Raw genomic sequence first — 14,744 nt, 5'->3', positions numbered from 1 at the left:
TGAAGGGCTGAGGGTCAGCATGTGCAAAGGAGGCGCGTCTGTCCTGTGGACAGAGAACAGCAGGGAGGCCGACTACACCTGGAAGAGAAACAAGCGCATGTCGAGACGCTGAGTCGCTGGTTCCGGGGCTCAGGTGTCCCCTGACCGCAGAGAGATGGATGACGCATCCCATTTCCGCGCTGTCTCCCCTCTCCCTTCCCGTCCCCCAGCCACGGTGGGACCCCCACGTCCTTGGTGGAATCCCACACCACAGGTGGAACCCAACACTCTGCTGGTCCCCCAGCACAAGGGGGCCTACGGCCCAGGGTGACCGCACGCCCCCTCGTCAGCCCGGGTCTGGCCCCTGCACCTCTGTCCCCGGAGTCCCTTCAGTCCCCATGGTCTGGGCTCACCGTCCACTGCTCACAGCTGGCACCAAGTACCCATCTGCTGAAGGAAGCCAGTAACCAGAACCCTACAAGCAGCTCACCCATGGCCAGCCGGGGGGTGGGTGGCCATGCCAGGGTGGGCGCGAGCATGGAGCCCCAGGAGGGGGCGCAGAGGCCCTGGGACGTGCGCCCGCCCTGGCCAGCAGACGGGCCCCGCGATCCTGGACAGGGAGCACTGGGTCCCTGGGCGGGCACCAGCGGGTCTGAGGCCAGGATACAGCCGCGCCCCCTGGCACTGCTCACGCTGGCTCTGACCCTCTGCCTGCGACTGTCCGAGAGGAGGGGTCTTGGGGCCCCATGCCCACGGCCCGAGCCCGGCCCTGCCTCACCTTCAGCCTTTCGATGGCCTCCTCACTGCCCGGGGCAAACAAGATGCGCTCGTGCAGGCTGGACACGGAGGCGGCGCGGCTGGACAGGGCCGAGAGTGAGGACGAGGGGCTCATGCCCACCAGGGCGTTGGTCACTGTGGAGAGATTGTCAGGGGCTGGGCTCAGCTCCACCCCGCCACGGTTACGGTTATTGTTCTCAAGGTCGGACACGTCTATGGGAGGAAGGGGGGCAGACAGACGGGAGGAGAGAGAAGAAAGACCAAGTTGGGAAAAAGCAGGAGAGGGTGGGAGGAAGGCAGCACACGAGGACCAGGGGCTGGGCGCCCAGGCGAGCGCATGCGAGGCCACCCCCGCCGCCCCCCGCCCCCCAGTGCCTCTGCTCCCCTACCCACTCACCTAGGCCCCTGCCCTCCCGCCCACCGCCCCCTGCTGTCCCCACCCGGCGGCACCCTGAACCCAGGCCCTGATGCTCATCCGCACCTGCTCCACCACCCCACGCGCCCACTGCGACCCCGAGCTGCGGGGGCCAGGCTGCACTGTCAACCCCACTGAGCGCCCTGGCAGAAAGTGAGCTGTGGGACCTCCAAGGAGGGGTCCCGCTCCTCCACTTCACACACTGCTCTGAGACCCCCGCGGCTGGGAGGTGGGGGCTATGACACCCCCTGGGGCGGGAGGTGCCTGGGCCCCTCCCGGCAGAAGCAGACACACAGCAGAGCAGCGGCAAACGTAGGGCAGCACGGGGTGCCGGGGGAGCCAAGGGCAGCCTGCGGCTCTTGGGTGGGGAGGGGGCACCCAGCTGCTCTCCTGCCCAGGGCCAGTGGGGGATGCAGGCCAGAGGGGCCTGGCAGCAGACTCCTGGCATTTCCAAGGGAGGGGGCTTGGGCTGGGTGAGGTCAAGGGAGGCCGGGACAGAGCCAGCCACCGAGCTGTCCTGGCCTCTGTGCTGATGTTCAGCGTTTCCCAGGCCTCTAGAAACACGGGGGTCAGAGCCTGACCTCAGCCATGCTCAGCCTCAAGAGGCCTTGGCTGCCCCGGGCCTCCCCGTTGCCTTAGTTGCCCAGCAGACATGGGGGTGACCCAGGAGCACAGCCCACAGGGCGGGTGAGCAAGAGGACACTGGTCCTCCAGCCCCAAGGAGGGGAAGGCTGCAGAGAGGGTGCGGCCACCCCGTGCTGCCCTATGCCTGCGGGCCGGCGGAAGCGGGGTGCACAGAGAGCAGGGGATACACACATCTGGGTCCTCCGGGCACAGTGCTGGCTGCGGGGCAGGCGTGGGAGAGACAGAGACAGAAGACCAGGTTTGCCTCCAGAGGGCGTGTCCCAGGCCAGGCCTCGGGCAGGGCGATGGTCCTTGGCGGGAGCGGGGCGGCCCGGCGCCTCCTGCTCACGCCGCTTGCAGGAAAGCCATTGCTGGCTCGCTCGGTCCAGCCGCAAACCCAAACACACAGCCCGCCAGGTCCCTCCAGGACACTGGCCCCCCCACCCAGAGGCTACTCAGCCCTAGAACCCGCAGCAGAGCCTGGGCCTTGGGCCAGAAGGGCTGCTGTCGGTGGGTGGTGGTCCTAGGAAGGAGCCGGGGCCACAGCCCCACTGCCCCACTGCCCTGCAGGGACAGGCGGGCACAGACACTCACTGTCGGTGATGTCGCCCAGACCCTGGGCGTAGAGCAGGTCCCGCAGCCGCGTCACCTCGTCCTTCAGCTCTCGGATCAGCTTGTTGTTGGGGTCCTCGTTGATGACGGCATTGCAGCGGATCTGCTTGGCCCGGTCAGCGTACCTGGGAGGCAAGGGGCACGGGGGGCTGTGCGCCTGGCGGCCGAGGGCACCTGGAGCCCCACCTGCACCCACCTGCAGGGGCACCAACCTACAGGGGCTCAGCACTTGGGGAAACCAAGGCCCCAGGATGCACAGAGCAGTCTAACCTGCACCCCAGCCCTACGTATTCCCGGCCAGGAGGTGAGAATGCCCAGCCAGGCCACTGAGCAGCACCCTGGCCAGCGGGACCTGCAGACACGCCTCTCCCTGGGGGCTCATTAAAGACCCCCAGTGGCTCCATGGCCTGCAGGTTGGGGAGAACCACTCAGCCAGAGCACTGCTCTCCCGGCTTCGTTTTGGGGGCCCGGGGCCACTCGAGCCCACAAGCGATGGGTCACACAAAGAGGCCCATGAGGTCCTGGGGGCCCTGACGGCCACTGGAAGCCTCGAGGGGCCCAGCGGAGCCAGCCCCCTGTGGAGGCGCCTGGAGGGTCCACTCCTGCCCACCCCCAGCCCTCTCGGGACACACCTCAGGGTGCTCAGCGTCTCGTCATAGTTGATGTCCGCGGGGCTCAGCGCCGCTACCATCGCGGTCCTGGAGTTCCCGCCTATGGGAAGAGACCCGGTGGTCCCCGCCAAGGGTCAGCGCCACCCACCCGTCCCATCTCCCACCCTCCTGGTGCCCCCCACAACGGGCCACTGGGAGGGAGCAGACAGCAGGGGGCCGGCCTCCCTCCCAAGCCAGGCACCTGGCTTGCTCGTCTTCTACATAAAAAAACGTTTTTCTCACATTTAGGGTCATGTTACAACAAGCAGCCACCCCATCCGTATGATAAAGAGGCACGTTGCGGGGGTTTCACGGCATTTACTAGTGGATAAGGACTGTTTCTGTCCAATAGAGATTTCACTTTGGTCCCTGTCATCTGGGATGTTTCCCATCAGACTCCTGGCCTGGGCCTCCGAGATGCGCTGTGAGGACACGCAGAGCGTGAGGAAACCGCCCTGACTGCGTTCGCCTCTGGGCAGTGGGTCCTGTCGGGCCAGGGCTGGGCGGCCCCAGGACTGGTCCTCGTCCTGCCCTTGCTGGGGCTCTGGACACACCGACCCCAGGGACCTGTGTCCTGGGGCTGCGTTCTCAGGGCGCGGCCCCCCAGGGACTGCAGGCTGACAGTGTGAAGGGCTAGGGGTGCAGCACCCACCCCGGGGCAGGGCCTGGGCGTGGCCCCGGGGGAGAGGCCGGGGGACAGGACACACACTCCTGTGACTCTCACCCCCGTCTCCCACCTGCCCTCTGCCCCACCAGGAGGCCTGGCGCTGCGCCCGATGCGGCCCACACCAGAGACCAGCCAGGCTGCTTCTGGGGGTCAGGGTCACGGCTCTTGGTAGCCATGCAGCCAAGGAAGGCCCCAGAGCCCCAGCCATCCGCAACCACCTGGGACTCAGCTTACCCTTCTGGATATCAGTCCCTCCAGCCCCCACACCCTGCTGTAAGGATAGGCAGAGAGGACCCCAAGGCCATTTTGGGTGGAACACATGGGTGTTGGGGTGTCTCAGACTCCATCTCCCTCTCATTGGCTCAGAGCTCAGCTGGAGGGAAGGGCGGGGAAGCAAGGCAGCTCTGGACAGCCAGCAGGGCTCCCAGAGGTCACAGATGGCGGGAGGCAAGTCTCTGTGACGGTCAGGGCGCCACCGCCCCGAGCCTGGGGCACCAACAAGGGAGCTGCCGGTCTGCGGCCCCGAGGGCCACCTTCCCCCAGCCTGGTGGCGTAAACCCACCGCTGACCACTCCTCCTGGTCCCCCGGGAGGAGTCCCCGGTCTCGCCGCTCAGCCAGGGAAGGATGGGCGCCCTCCGAGACAGAGTGGGGGCGAAGGTGGCACCCCGCGGGTGTCAGATCCCAGGCCGGGTGAGTCCTCACCTAGGTTTTCCCGGAGGAGCCAGGTCAGCACCGAGTCTCTGTAGGGAATGAAGTCTGTCTTCTTCTTTTTCTTGTTCTGTTGGGGACAGGCGTCCAAGGTCAGCCCCGAGCCCACCTGAGGTGGGGTCAGGCCAGCACACACGGGATGCGCGGGCTGGCTGCCCAGGCCAGCACACATGGGATTCGCGGGCTGGCTGCCCAGGGCACGCGGCTGGGTCTGCCCTCATGGCCTCCCCCCGAGACCCTGGGCGCCCTCGCTGGGACTGGAACCGAGGACCTGCCAGCACGTTCCTCAGCCTCCCCCTTGTCTGTCCCAGGCCCCTTGGGAGCCACACAGACACGGCTGCTGCTCTTCAGGCCTGGGGAGAGCCTGCAGGACCGAGGGTCCCGGAAGGCCTGGCTGTGGGGCGGGGGCTACTGAGCGGGTCTGAGAGCGTCGGCCCAGGGAGGCCTTCCTTTGCACGCTTGGTGGTGACAGCGTTGATGTCCACCTTGTGTTTCTATCACTCACTCCTCAAGGGGGAACCTCCGCCGCCTCTGTCAGACTCGTCCCCACAGTTCATGCCCCCTGGTCACTGTCACCCCACGAGGGCGCCTAGCTGGCGGCTCCCTCACAGGCTCTTCCCTCTGCTCCGTCTGCGTGGCCCGAGCACCTCAGCCCTGGAACCCCCCTGACCCTCACTGTCCCGCCTGCCACCCGGCCACCCCCACCAGCGCTCCCTACATGGCAGCCCAGAGGTGCGTCCAGATCTGCCAGTCTTCACCAGCCCACAGCCAGCCGGTGGCTAACTCCCACCACGTCCCAGCCAGCTGCTTCCTGACGCCACTGGGGAGCAGGTCAGGCCGGGCCCTCGGGCCTCATTACCTGCGGGCACCCCCGCTCCTGCGTCCAGGGCTGACCCTCAACTGGCTCCTCAAAACCCTGTTGCTCAGCTCCCGGAAGTCACCACAGCGCCTGACAGTCCCGTCCTCGGTCCTGCACGCGGCTCCTCACACGGCCCCCCCAACCCCGCTCCTGAGCTACTCGCCAGCTCATCACGCGGCTCTCCAGCTTCTTACCTAAGCTCCGCACCTCTTCCCAGTCTCTCGTGTTTCCCCAGCTTGTTACCACTTGTCACGGGGTCCCTCACGGCTCCTCACAGCCCGCACAGGTCACTCACACACGTCCACCCATCTTCTCACGCATCCCCACACAACTCCTCACACGGTTCCTCTCTTAACTCACCACAAGCTGCGCGCACACGGCCCTCACTCCTCACAGCATCTCGCACACTCCTCTCACGTCTCCTCAGCTCCCCAGAGCCCACACGATCCCTCACGATTTTGCACACAGTTCCCACACGCTCCTCACACCTTCGTACACCGCCGCCCTCGCCGGCCCTCGCGCTGCTCCCAACACCGAGCCACAGGGCTGCCAGCGGCCTGAGCCGCTCCCCGCTCTCCCAGCGCCTCGCGCCTCCTCACGTGTCTCTGCACAGAGCGGGTCCCATCTAGTCCCTCGCACGGGTGCTCCACGGTTCTCAGAGCCCCTCCCCAACAGTTCCCGCTGAGCCGCAGCTTCACACGCTTCCTCTCACAGCTCCACACACCGTGCCGGGCTTCCAGCTCTGCACACAGTCCCCACAGCTTCCACACACACTTGCTCGGACTCCCCGAGTCCCTCCGTCTCCTCACAGGGTCACGTGTTTACGTCCCCCGACACGGTCCACACTCACCCACAGTGCTTCAGCAGTTGCACTTGCGTTGCCTCATACTTCTCCACGGGCCCTGGCAGCTGCCCAGAGCCTCTCTCGGTTCCTCACAGCTGTTCACACTGTCCCGTTTCCCGCTCTCTCTCACCCCCTCAGGGCCCCTCGCAGCCCACTTCTGGGTCGCCTGCCACGGCACGCACCTCCTCTCACGGCTCCTCACACACATCCGCACGGCACCTGCGCAGCTGGGCTTGTTCCTCTCAGATGCTCGTGTGGCCCCTCTCCTTCCTTCTCACAAGTCCTAAGCCCGTGCCCTGCCCTCACGCTAACCAAGCTCTTCCCGGCTCACGCCTCAGGCCTCAGGGCTGCACAGCTGCACGGTGGCACTGCCTGCCCGCTCGGCTCCTCCATGACCCGCAGGCCCCGGCCCTGGGGCTGCCTCTCCCGTGACGCCCCCCAGGCCACGCCGACAAGAGGCTTCCACTGGGTCACGCTCACAGCCCAGCCCTGTCCTTTACGAGGCTCACCCCTGCACTCGCCCCTGTTAGTTCACAGTGATCTCCGAGCCTCCTGCTGCCTCCCACCCACCCCGCAGCCTGCTCTCCACTCACGGGCCCGGCCCAGCTCCGAGCAGGACTGCTGTGGCCTGGGCTCCCACGGCCTCCCCCTTCCCCACCAAAGGCTGAGACCTTCCCCCAGGAGAGGGGAAGTGCTGCTTACCTTGTTGGGCCCCGAATCCTGCAAAAGCAAAGACAGAGCCTGAGGACAGAGCTCTGGGCCTGGGGCGGAGGCCCCAGCTCTGCCCACACCCCCCGGCACCCCACTGCTGCCCGTCATGACCGCCGGCCCTTGCTCTGCCCTCAGCCCTCAGAGCAGGATGGAGCAGAATCTGAGTCCACACCCCCACACATCCTCCACCAGGCCGAGCCCTCACTCGAGGGTCTCCGCTCCTCCTGCTGCGCAGCCTGGGGGGCACCCAGGGTCACAGCACCCAGAGCCCAGGGCCACCCTCAGGGCCTGTGAGGGAGATGACACGTCCCGGTCTCACAGGCTCCAGGGAATGACAGGGTCCCGGCTCCACCTCCAGCCGGGGACTCCGTCCCCACACTCTGCGGCTTTTCCGTGGGCCCAGCCCCACAGCACGGGCAGGGCCGGGACAAGGGGCCGCTCCCAGTGTCCCCCACCCCCACCCCATCTCCCGGGCAGCACCACCCGGGGCCCGCTTACCATCTCGGCCAGCGCAGAGATGACCTTGCCCAGGGTGGTCAGGGACTTGTTGATGTTGGCTCCCTCCTGCATGGGGATGATGCGGCCGGGTGTCGGGTGGGCCCTCGCTCCCATGGGACCCTGACCTGAGCTGAGCTGCCCTGATGGAGGCCCAGCACCCAGCCCCCCGGCCTGGGGGACCTGTGAACCCTCCCGCCCTCCCCATCCCACGATGGCAGGACCAAAGTGGGTGCAGGAAATCAACTCCCCTTCCCTCCACCCTTTGTGCCTGCCCCCACTGGGTGTCGGTCCATTTTCCTCTGAGCTGCTGTCTCCCCCTCCCCTCAGACCACCCGGGTGTCAGGCCCCGCTGGGCAGTCGGTGGTGGTAGGTGCAGACCCTCGTGGGGGCGGCCCTACCTTCAGGCGTGTGCCCTTGGCCCCCGTGGAGTCGGCCCGCTCACTCCCAGCCAGGTCCACCAGGCTGATCTTGCTCACCTGTGAGGACACGGGGGTCACACGCAGGAGCTGCGATGCCCAAGGGGGCCCGTCCCCCAGGGTGCGGCCTGCAGGGCCCACCCTCCCGGGCCAGTGTCGTCCACCGTCAGCTCCTCCTGCTCTGCCGTGCGAGCCCACCGCCCGGGGAGGCTGCACCCTGCCCCCCGCCCCCAGCGCCCACCGCCCCCTGCGTGCTGGCTGCTCTTCACCCACACGCCACCGTCACTGCCACCCACTCTACAGGCCAGGCTCACTGTACGGTGGGATTTGAACCCAGCTCTGCAGCCCCTCCGCCACTGGTCAGCTGCCCTGTGGGGGCGCAGCTGCTCCAGCAATGGGTAGGGACCCCGGCACTCGCCCAGCCTGGGTGGGCCGCCACATGCTCCTGGGGGAGACCCACGCCCTTTGGAGCCACAGAGGCTGCAGGCAGGACCCCCCAGTGCCCAGAGCCTGAGGGGCGGGAGCGGCAGGCAGCCCGTAGCCAGCCCGGCGCAGGCCCAGTTCTGCACTCCCGCCCTTCCAGGCCCCCGCAGGACGGCGCCAGGCTGAGGCGACCCCAGCATCATCAGGGACCTAGGGGCCCCTGTGCCGACTGTCCCGGGAACAGGGTCTGGATGGCAGGGTGGGCGTGGGGGCCATCAGAGAAAACAGGGCGCTCAGGGTCAGGGCCGCGATGGGCGCCTGCCCTGCCGCCCCTTCCAGCACCCACAGTCTGCATGTCTGGCAGAGGCCCCAGGAGACGAGGCCCCTGTCCTGGCCCACTCACAAGGCCAGGGTGCGTGGGAGAGGCCTCTGGGGGGGGGGGGGGCGCGCGGCGGGCAGCTCAGCACAAGCTTTCCTTTGTGCTCACAGATGCCAGCGCCCACAGTCAGGGGGTGCCCCAGCCTGCACCATGGCCCACGGTCAGCCTGTGACGGGCACCCACTCAACCCAAGGCCCCCAACTCCACCCTGGGAGGGCCCCGAGGTGTCCCCGGGCAGCAGGGCTGCCCTGCGCTGCAGCCCAGGGGACACCCTTCCCAGGCCCCGTGGGCTCCACCATAACTGTCTGGCGGGAGGCTAATCTAAGGTCATGGCCCCTCAGTTGAGACCCCCCACTCCCAGGTGGCACCCAAGGCTGAGATGAGGGGGCCTCTCAGGCCTGGCCGCCTCTCTTCAAGGCCCAAGCTGGGCCGTGGACGGTCAGCACCCCATGAGGGCGCCGCCTGCACCTTGCAGGCTGATACCCAGCTTGGCCTCCTTGCCCACCTGACCGGCCGCCCCACCCCGCCCCACCCTCACAGCCGGCTCACTTTCTCTGTGGTGATGTTGGTCTCCGCGTCATGGCGCTTCTGCGTGAAGATGATGTTGAACACGGCATGGGAGCGGCTGCTGGTCTCGTTCATGTTCGTGGCCGCCACCGTCCTGGGGAACAGAAGCCACATACGGTCACTTGGTGCCCCACGGTCGGACGTGAGGGCTGCTGGAGGTGTCCTCAGCCTGCTTGCCGAGGACATGAGACGTCTGCCGGGGCCGTCTTGTCAGAGCTTGGGCAGAGCCCATGCCATCTGCCCACCTCGGCCACGGTAGCTCCTGCAGCCCCCAGCTCGAGCCTGGCACTCAGGGTGCCATGACTGGGGGGTGGGCTCTTGGCTTCCAGGGGTTCAGCAGAGCCCAGCTATTGCTCACGCAACGCCTGGGGTAGTGGTCTGTGGGCAGTGGCATGGAAAGGCCCCCAGGAAAGGAAAGAAGGGTCCACTGTCACACCCCACGCCAGTTGCTCCAGGAGAAGGCCTGAAGCTGCCTGACCAGAGGCTAGTGTTGGACCCAATGCCACCGACATGCAGAGCCCCTGGGGAAGTGCAGAGGCTGGGCTCACTACCGGACAGCTCCCCGCACAGAGAGGTCCCTGCCAGGCCACGGCCGAGTGCTGGGTGTCGCCTGCAGACAGCTCCCCGCACAGAGAGGTCCCTGCCAGGCCACGGCCGAGTGCTGGGTGTCGCCTGCAGACAGCTCCCCGCACAGAGAGGTCCCTGCCAGGCCACGGCCGAGTGCTGGGTGTCGCCTGCAGACAGCTCCCCGCACAGAGAGGTCCCTGCCAGGCCACGGCCGAGTGCTGGGTGTCGCCTGCAGACCCAGTCTTCCTCACCCTCCCGGGAGCCCCTGGGTGGCAGATGGGCGGCTGTTGCCATGCAACCCGGGCAGACCCTCCTGGGCTGGGAGGTCCAGGGCATGGCAACCACGGAGACCAATAGCTTGTAGCTGGCAGTGCCTTGAGGCTGGCCCTCTCCACACACCCCGTGAAGGCAGAGCTGGGCCTCACAGCCTGGCCCCACCCAGGGCAGCCATCGCCAGACCCTCTAGGAGGAGCAAACCCCATGTAGGTGAAGGCGTCCCCAGCACTGGGCGAGCTGGAGGTCCCTTGCAGGCTGGCATGTGCCCAAATGGTCTTAGGCCCAACAGGGGCCCCGGACAACCCCCACGGGGACACCAACAGGCATCCCAAGGCCCAGTCTCCCTCGGAGAGACTCGAGGCTGCACTTGTGGTGGGGCGGGGAGGGAGGGTGGGCGCGCCACCCGCACACACCGGGCCTTGTTCCCTGAGTCCATGAGGTCTTGGATGTCATTGTAGGAGGTGACCGCCAGCTTGGACAGGTCCTCCACGTAGGGACCCAGCAGCGGGTGCTCCCGCACACGCAGGTTGCCCTTGTTCTTGGGGTTCAGGAGGTCACGGACACGCTCACAGTAAATCTCCATGTAGCTGACCTGCAGAACAGAGTTGACATCAGGGACCCCCGAGGTGGGGGAGGCAGGGTACAGCATGTACCCAAGTCACCTGCTGGGACAGGGCCCCTCCTGGAATGTGTAAGCAGAGGTATCAGGCCACCCTCACCTGCCTGGCCCTGCCCACCCACAGCCATGCTGCCGGCTGGCCCAAGGAGGCCACACTGGCAGCACTTTGGCCGCAGCCCAGCCCAAACCATGAAGCTCCGACTAGCTGCTCATGAGCGCCGTGGAGGTAACGCTGCCCCTTCCAGTGTCCAGCATGGGGCGGGCAGACTTGCGGCATGCGTGCAAGGATGGCAAGATGGGGCGCAGGCCAGTGGGAGGACTGGCTTTAGGTCAGAAAAGCCACGCTCTAAGTGACAGGCAGTGGGGAGCCCTACCTCCACAGAGTAGGACATGTTATCGTTGGTGGTGTCGTTGATGCGGGAGAAGAGGTCCTCACAGAGCTGCCGGGATAGAGGATGCAGTCAGACGTGAGGCTGGGCTGTCCCCAGGGCCCTGCTTCTCGAGGTGCTGGGCTCCTGCACCCCAGCAAGGATTCTGCTCCCCAAGTGCCTCCCACACACTCACGGTCCACATTAAAGGCACTGAGAAGGCCTGCAGCCAAGGAGTCACTGTCTTCTGATAACTCAGGGGACCCCCGGCTGACATCTCATCCTCTCCTGCTCCTCCCGCCATCCTGGCCTGCGTGGGGTTGAGGATCTACCATGCTGCAGACCACCTGAAATTCTCCCCTCCCTGACAAGCCCAGTACTGACCAGGTCAGATTTGGAGACCGGCCTAGCGGGCACCTCCTGGCCTGAGCACCTCTCCCTGCCTGGACCACCAGCCCTCACAGCTCTCCCCAGGAAAAGCTGCCCCCACCAGCAGTTGTCCCAGCCTTCCTGTCATGGGTATGACCGCGGTGGGCGCTGGCCAGGGCTGGGCAGCTCCTGCAGCTCCACGTCCACAGCTCGGTCTTCCACCTTCGCATGCTGCCTCCTGCCCAGGCCCTACCCTTCTCCTGGTTTACCTTCCTTCCGGGTCCCTGCTCTCCGGGGGAGCCTGTTCCGCCCTCCCCAGGCCTCACCCAGGCCCCGCCCTCCCCGGGCCTCGCCCCGCCCGAGGCCCCGCCCACCCAGCTTCTGACCACACCCCATCTGCACAGCTTTCTTTAGGCCCCTCCCCAGCCAGCTTCGGACCACACCCCCTCTGCGCAGCCCTCCACAGGCCCCGCCCCAGGCCCCGCCCCGCCGCCGCGTGCCTGCGGGATGATGCCCTGCTGGTCCTTCTCCTGCTTGCCCATCATGGTGTAGGACTTGCCAGCCCCAGTCTGTCCGTAGGCGAAGATGCAGACGTTGTAGCCTTCGAAGGCGTGCTGTAGCATCTCCTCGCCGATGTCGCGGTACACCTGCTTCTGGGAGGCGTAGTTGATGTCTTCTGGCTGCAGGAGGAGACGGGAGCAGCTGCAGGAGGCCGGGGTGCCCAGCTCTCCACCCGCCAGGGTCACTGAGCGCCCATATCGCCCCAGAGGCCTCCGGGGCCAAGGCCAGTGCGGCGGGGAGGACACCTGCCCGCCCACCCCCTCACAGGACACCTGGAGAGGGGAAATAGTCTGGGAGGGGGGCGGCTTCCGGAGGGAGCGGTAGGAAGGGCCATCAGGCTAGGGCCGGACAGAGTGGAAGAGCATCTCAGCAGAGGGAACAGCGTGTGGAAAGGCTGGGAAGTGGGGGTACATGACGTGGTGCTTGAAACCAAGCTTGGTGTGGCGGCCGTGGAGTGGCAAGATGGGGCTGGAGAGGCGGCAGGGTAGGAGCTCATGGGCCGCGCTATCGCCCTTGGACACTGTTCTGAAGACAGTGGTCTCTTTAGGCAGGACTGGGGGTTACCCTGACTGTGGGAGAGGAGGGGCTGGAAGGTGAAATGGGGAGCCCTGGGACCAGGCTCTCAGAGATGTGACCCAAGGCGGGCCTGGGCCCAGGGTCAGAGGGCCTGGATGCCTTCTAGGATGCAGGAGGCTGGGGGAGGCAGGACTGGACAGGATGGAGGAGGTGGGGGGTGAAAGGCCCAGAGGCCTCCCAGGCTCCCAGGGGAAGTGGAGTGGAGGGCGTGGGCAGGCCAGTGTCAGAGGGGCGGGCTCAGCTTCGGACACTGAGCTTGGGATGTCTGGGGAAGAGGAGAGGCTGGTGGGCAAGTATACAGCTCAGACCCTGGGAAACTGCCCCTGGTGGGCTGACAGCCCCTGGTCCCTGTCACAGCAGGGGACAGTGCCCCTGGCACCTGCACTATGACCTTTCACACACAAGGCAACTGAGGAAAGCAGGCCCCTCCCCACGGGCCTCCACCTAGGCCCACACCACCCGCATCGGCCCTGCAGGGGACCGCGTGGGCCCCTCACCCCACTGCCTCAGAGAGGTCAAGGGACTGGCGGACGGCCACACAGCAAGCAGGGCAGAACTGGCTTCCACCCCCCCGGAACCCCAGCCCTGGGCTTACCGACGTGTGTGACCAGTAGGAGTAGTCGAAGCTGAAGCTTTTGGGTGTCTCCTTGGGCTGTTTGGGGTTAACGATGGCTGCAGGGAGGGAGACAGACATAATGCTTAGCGCTGCCCTGCAGGGACACATTGACCCTGGACGTGCCTGAGAGGAACCCCAGGGCAGGGAGGCAGGGTCCTCAGAGGCCTCTAGCCTCAGAAAATCCAGCCCCCTACCCCGAAATGGGCAGGGACGAGGCAGATAATCCTCTGTCAACAAGGCAGTGCAGACCGGTCCCTCCGTGCAGGCACCAGGCCGGAGCGCAAGCCCACAGCCCATCCCCTCCTCCTGGGTCCACACTCTGCTCGCCTAGCCAGCCCTGGCCTCTCACATCCGTTCTGCACACACGTGCCCTAGGAGGCCCAGAAGACCGTCAGTCACAGCCGCGTCCTCGCTTCCTTTGGGGCCCGTCACACTCGTGTGCTTGTCCACGTCCAGGGCACGCTGGCTGTCCCTCTGCGGGGACACCACGCGTTCCTGCTCCTGCAGGGCCTGCGTGTCCACTCTCGGGGGCCGTGGGGCTGTCTTCAGCTCAGCTCCCCCCAGTCCCCCTCCTCCACCAGCCACACCTGGGCCGGCAGGAGGCAGCTCTCCTGGTGAACGAAATGTCGGTTCATCAAGGGACGAGCAACACCGCTGGCAGGCCTGCTGAGGCCTGTGTCCAGCCCAAGGCCAAAGCACCCCAGGGATCCCACGCCCTGGACGGGCCTTGGGTCCTGGAGGCCTGGGCTTGGCCGGCAGCGTGTCTGCTGTGGCCGGGCAGCAGGCACTGAGGCTCCTGGGACACTGTCTTAACCCCAATGCCTGTGTTGATAGAGGACCCCAGGAACCCCTGAGAGCCCACCTGGCCGGGAACAGACGCCTCCCTGGGGCTTCACCTCCACCAGGAACTCGGCCCGTCCTGGTGGGAGAGGGCTCCAGGGCCCCAGGCCACTCCCCGCCACGGCATCCCATCTGAGGAGCGCGGCACCCTCCTCCCCGTACTTGGAGATGCAGGCCATGCTGCCCACCCCTCGGACCAGCTTTCCTCAGCTGCTGGGGGCTGGGGCCCTCGCCTTCCTGAGCTCCAGGACCCCACACCCTGCCCCGCCAGCCCGTGTCCTGGGTGACCTATAACTCTCACTGAGAGAGCAAACCACACCCCTGCGGCAGGCTGAGTTACATCCCTCAGAATTCACACATCACTGAGTCTTGACCCCCCTCAGAATTCATACATGGAGTCCTGACTCCAGGATTCGGGATGTGACCTTATTTGGAGACAGGGTCCTGGCAAGTGGGACTGGTAAGCAGGAGGTCGCACTGGGGTTGGATGGGCCCTGATCCCATGGGGCTGGCGTCCTTTTTCTAAGGGGAACGTGACACAGACACACGCGTGGGGAAGGCCGTGTAAAGATGGAGGTGGAGACTGGGACAGCACTTCTCCAGGCCAGGAGACACCAGCATCTCCAGAAACCACTAGAGGCGAGAGCCATGAGGAAGGCTGAGTGCCAAAGAAGTGGTGCTTTTGGCCTGTGGTGTTGGACAAGACTCTTGAGAGTCCCCGGACTCCAAGGAGATCAAGCCAGTCCATCCTAAAGGAAATCAACACTGAATATTCCTTGGAAGGACTGATGCTGAAGCTCCAATACTTTGGCCACCTGATGC

At 66.2% G+C, this 14,744-nt stretch overlaps 1 protein-coding gene across 5 annotated transcripts in view; it reads right to left on the bottom strand.

Moving 5' to 3' along the window:
* KIF1A (kinesin family member 1A) overlaps window positions 1-14,744 on the bottom strand; it is a 91,560-nt gene that overhangs the window by 51,502 nt on the left and 25,314 nt on the right. For all 5 annotated transcript variants that reach the window (XM_069600355.1, XM_069600526.1, XM_069600609.1 and 2 more), the window contains exons 3-14: window positions 13,062-13,138; window positions 11,830-12,009; window positions 10,967-11,032; window positions 10,387-10,565; window positions 9,113-9,224; window positions 7,744-7,821; window positions 7,346-7,411; window positions 6,839-6,856; window positions 4,428-4,503; window positions 3,040-3,118; window positions 2,390-2,532; window positions 758-891 (exon numbers count right to left, since the gene is read on the bottom strand). In XM_069600355.1, the coding sequence (XP_069456456.1) occupies window positions 758-891; window positions 2,390-2,532; window positions 3,040-3,118; window positions 4,428-4,503; window positions 6,839-6,856; window positions 7,346-7,411; window positions 7,744-7,821; window positions 9,113-9,224; window positions 10,387-10,565; window positions 10,967-11,032; window positions 11,830-12,009; window positions 13,062-13,138 (1,208 nt within the window). The remainder of the gene's footprint in view (window positions 1-757; window positions 892-2,389; window positions 2,533-3,039; window positions 3,119-4,427; window positions 4,504-6,838; window positions 6,857-7,345; window positions 7,412-7,743; window positions 7,822-9,112; window positions 9,225-10,386; window positions 10,566-10,966; window positions 11,033-11,829; window positions 12,010-13,061; window positions 13,139-14,744) is intronic.

Source organism: Ovis canadensis, chromosome 1, assembly GCF_042477335.2.
Source record: "Ovis canadensis isolate MfBH-ARS-UI-01 breed Bighorn chromosome 1, ARS-UI_OviCan_v2, whole genome shotgun sequence".
Lineage (NCBI taxonomy): Eukaryota > Metazoa > Chordata > Mammalia > Artiodactyla > Bovidae > Ovis > Ovis canadensis.
This window is presented reverse-complemented; position numbering and strand designations above follow the sequence as displayed.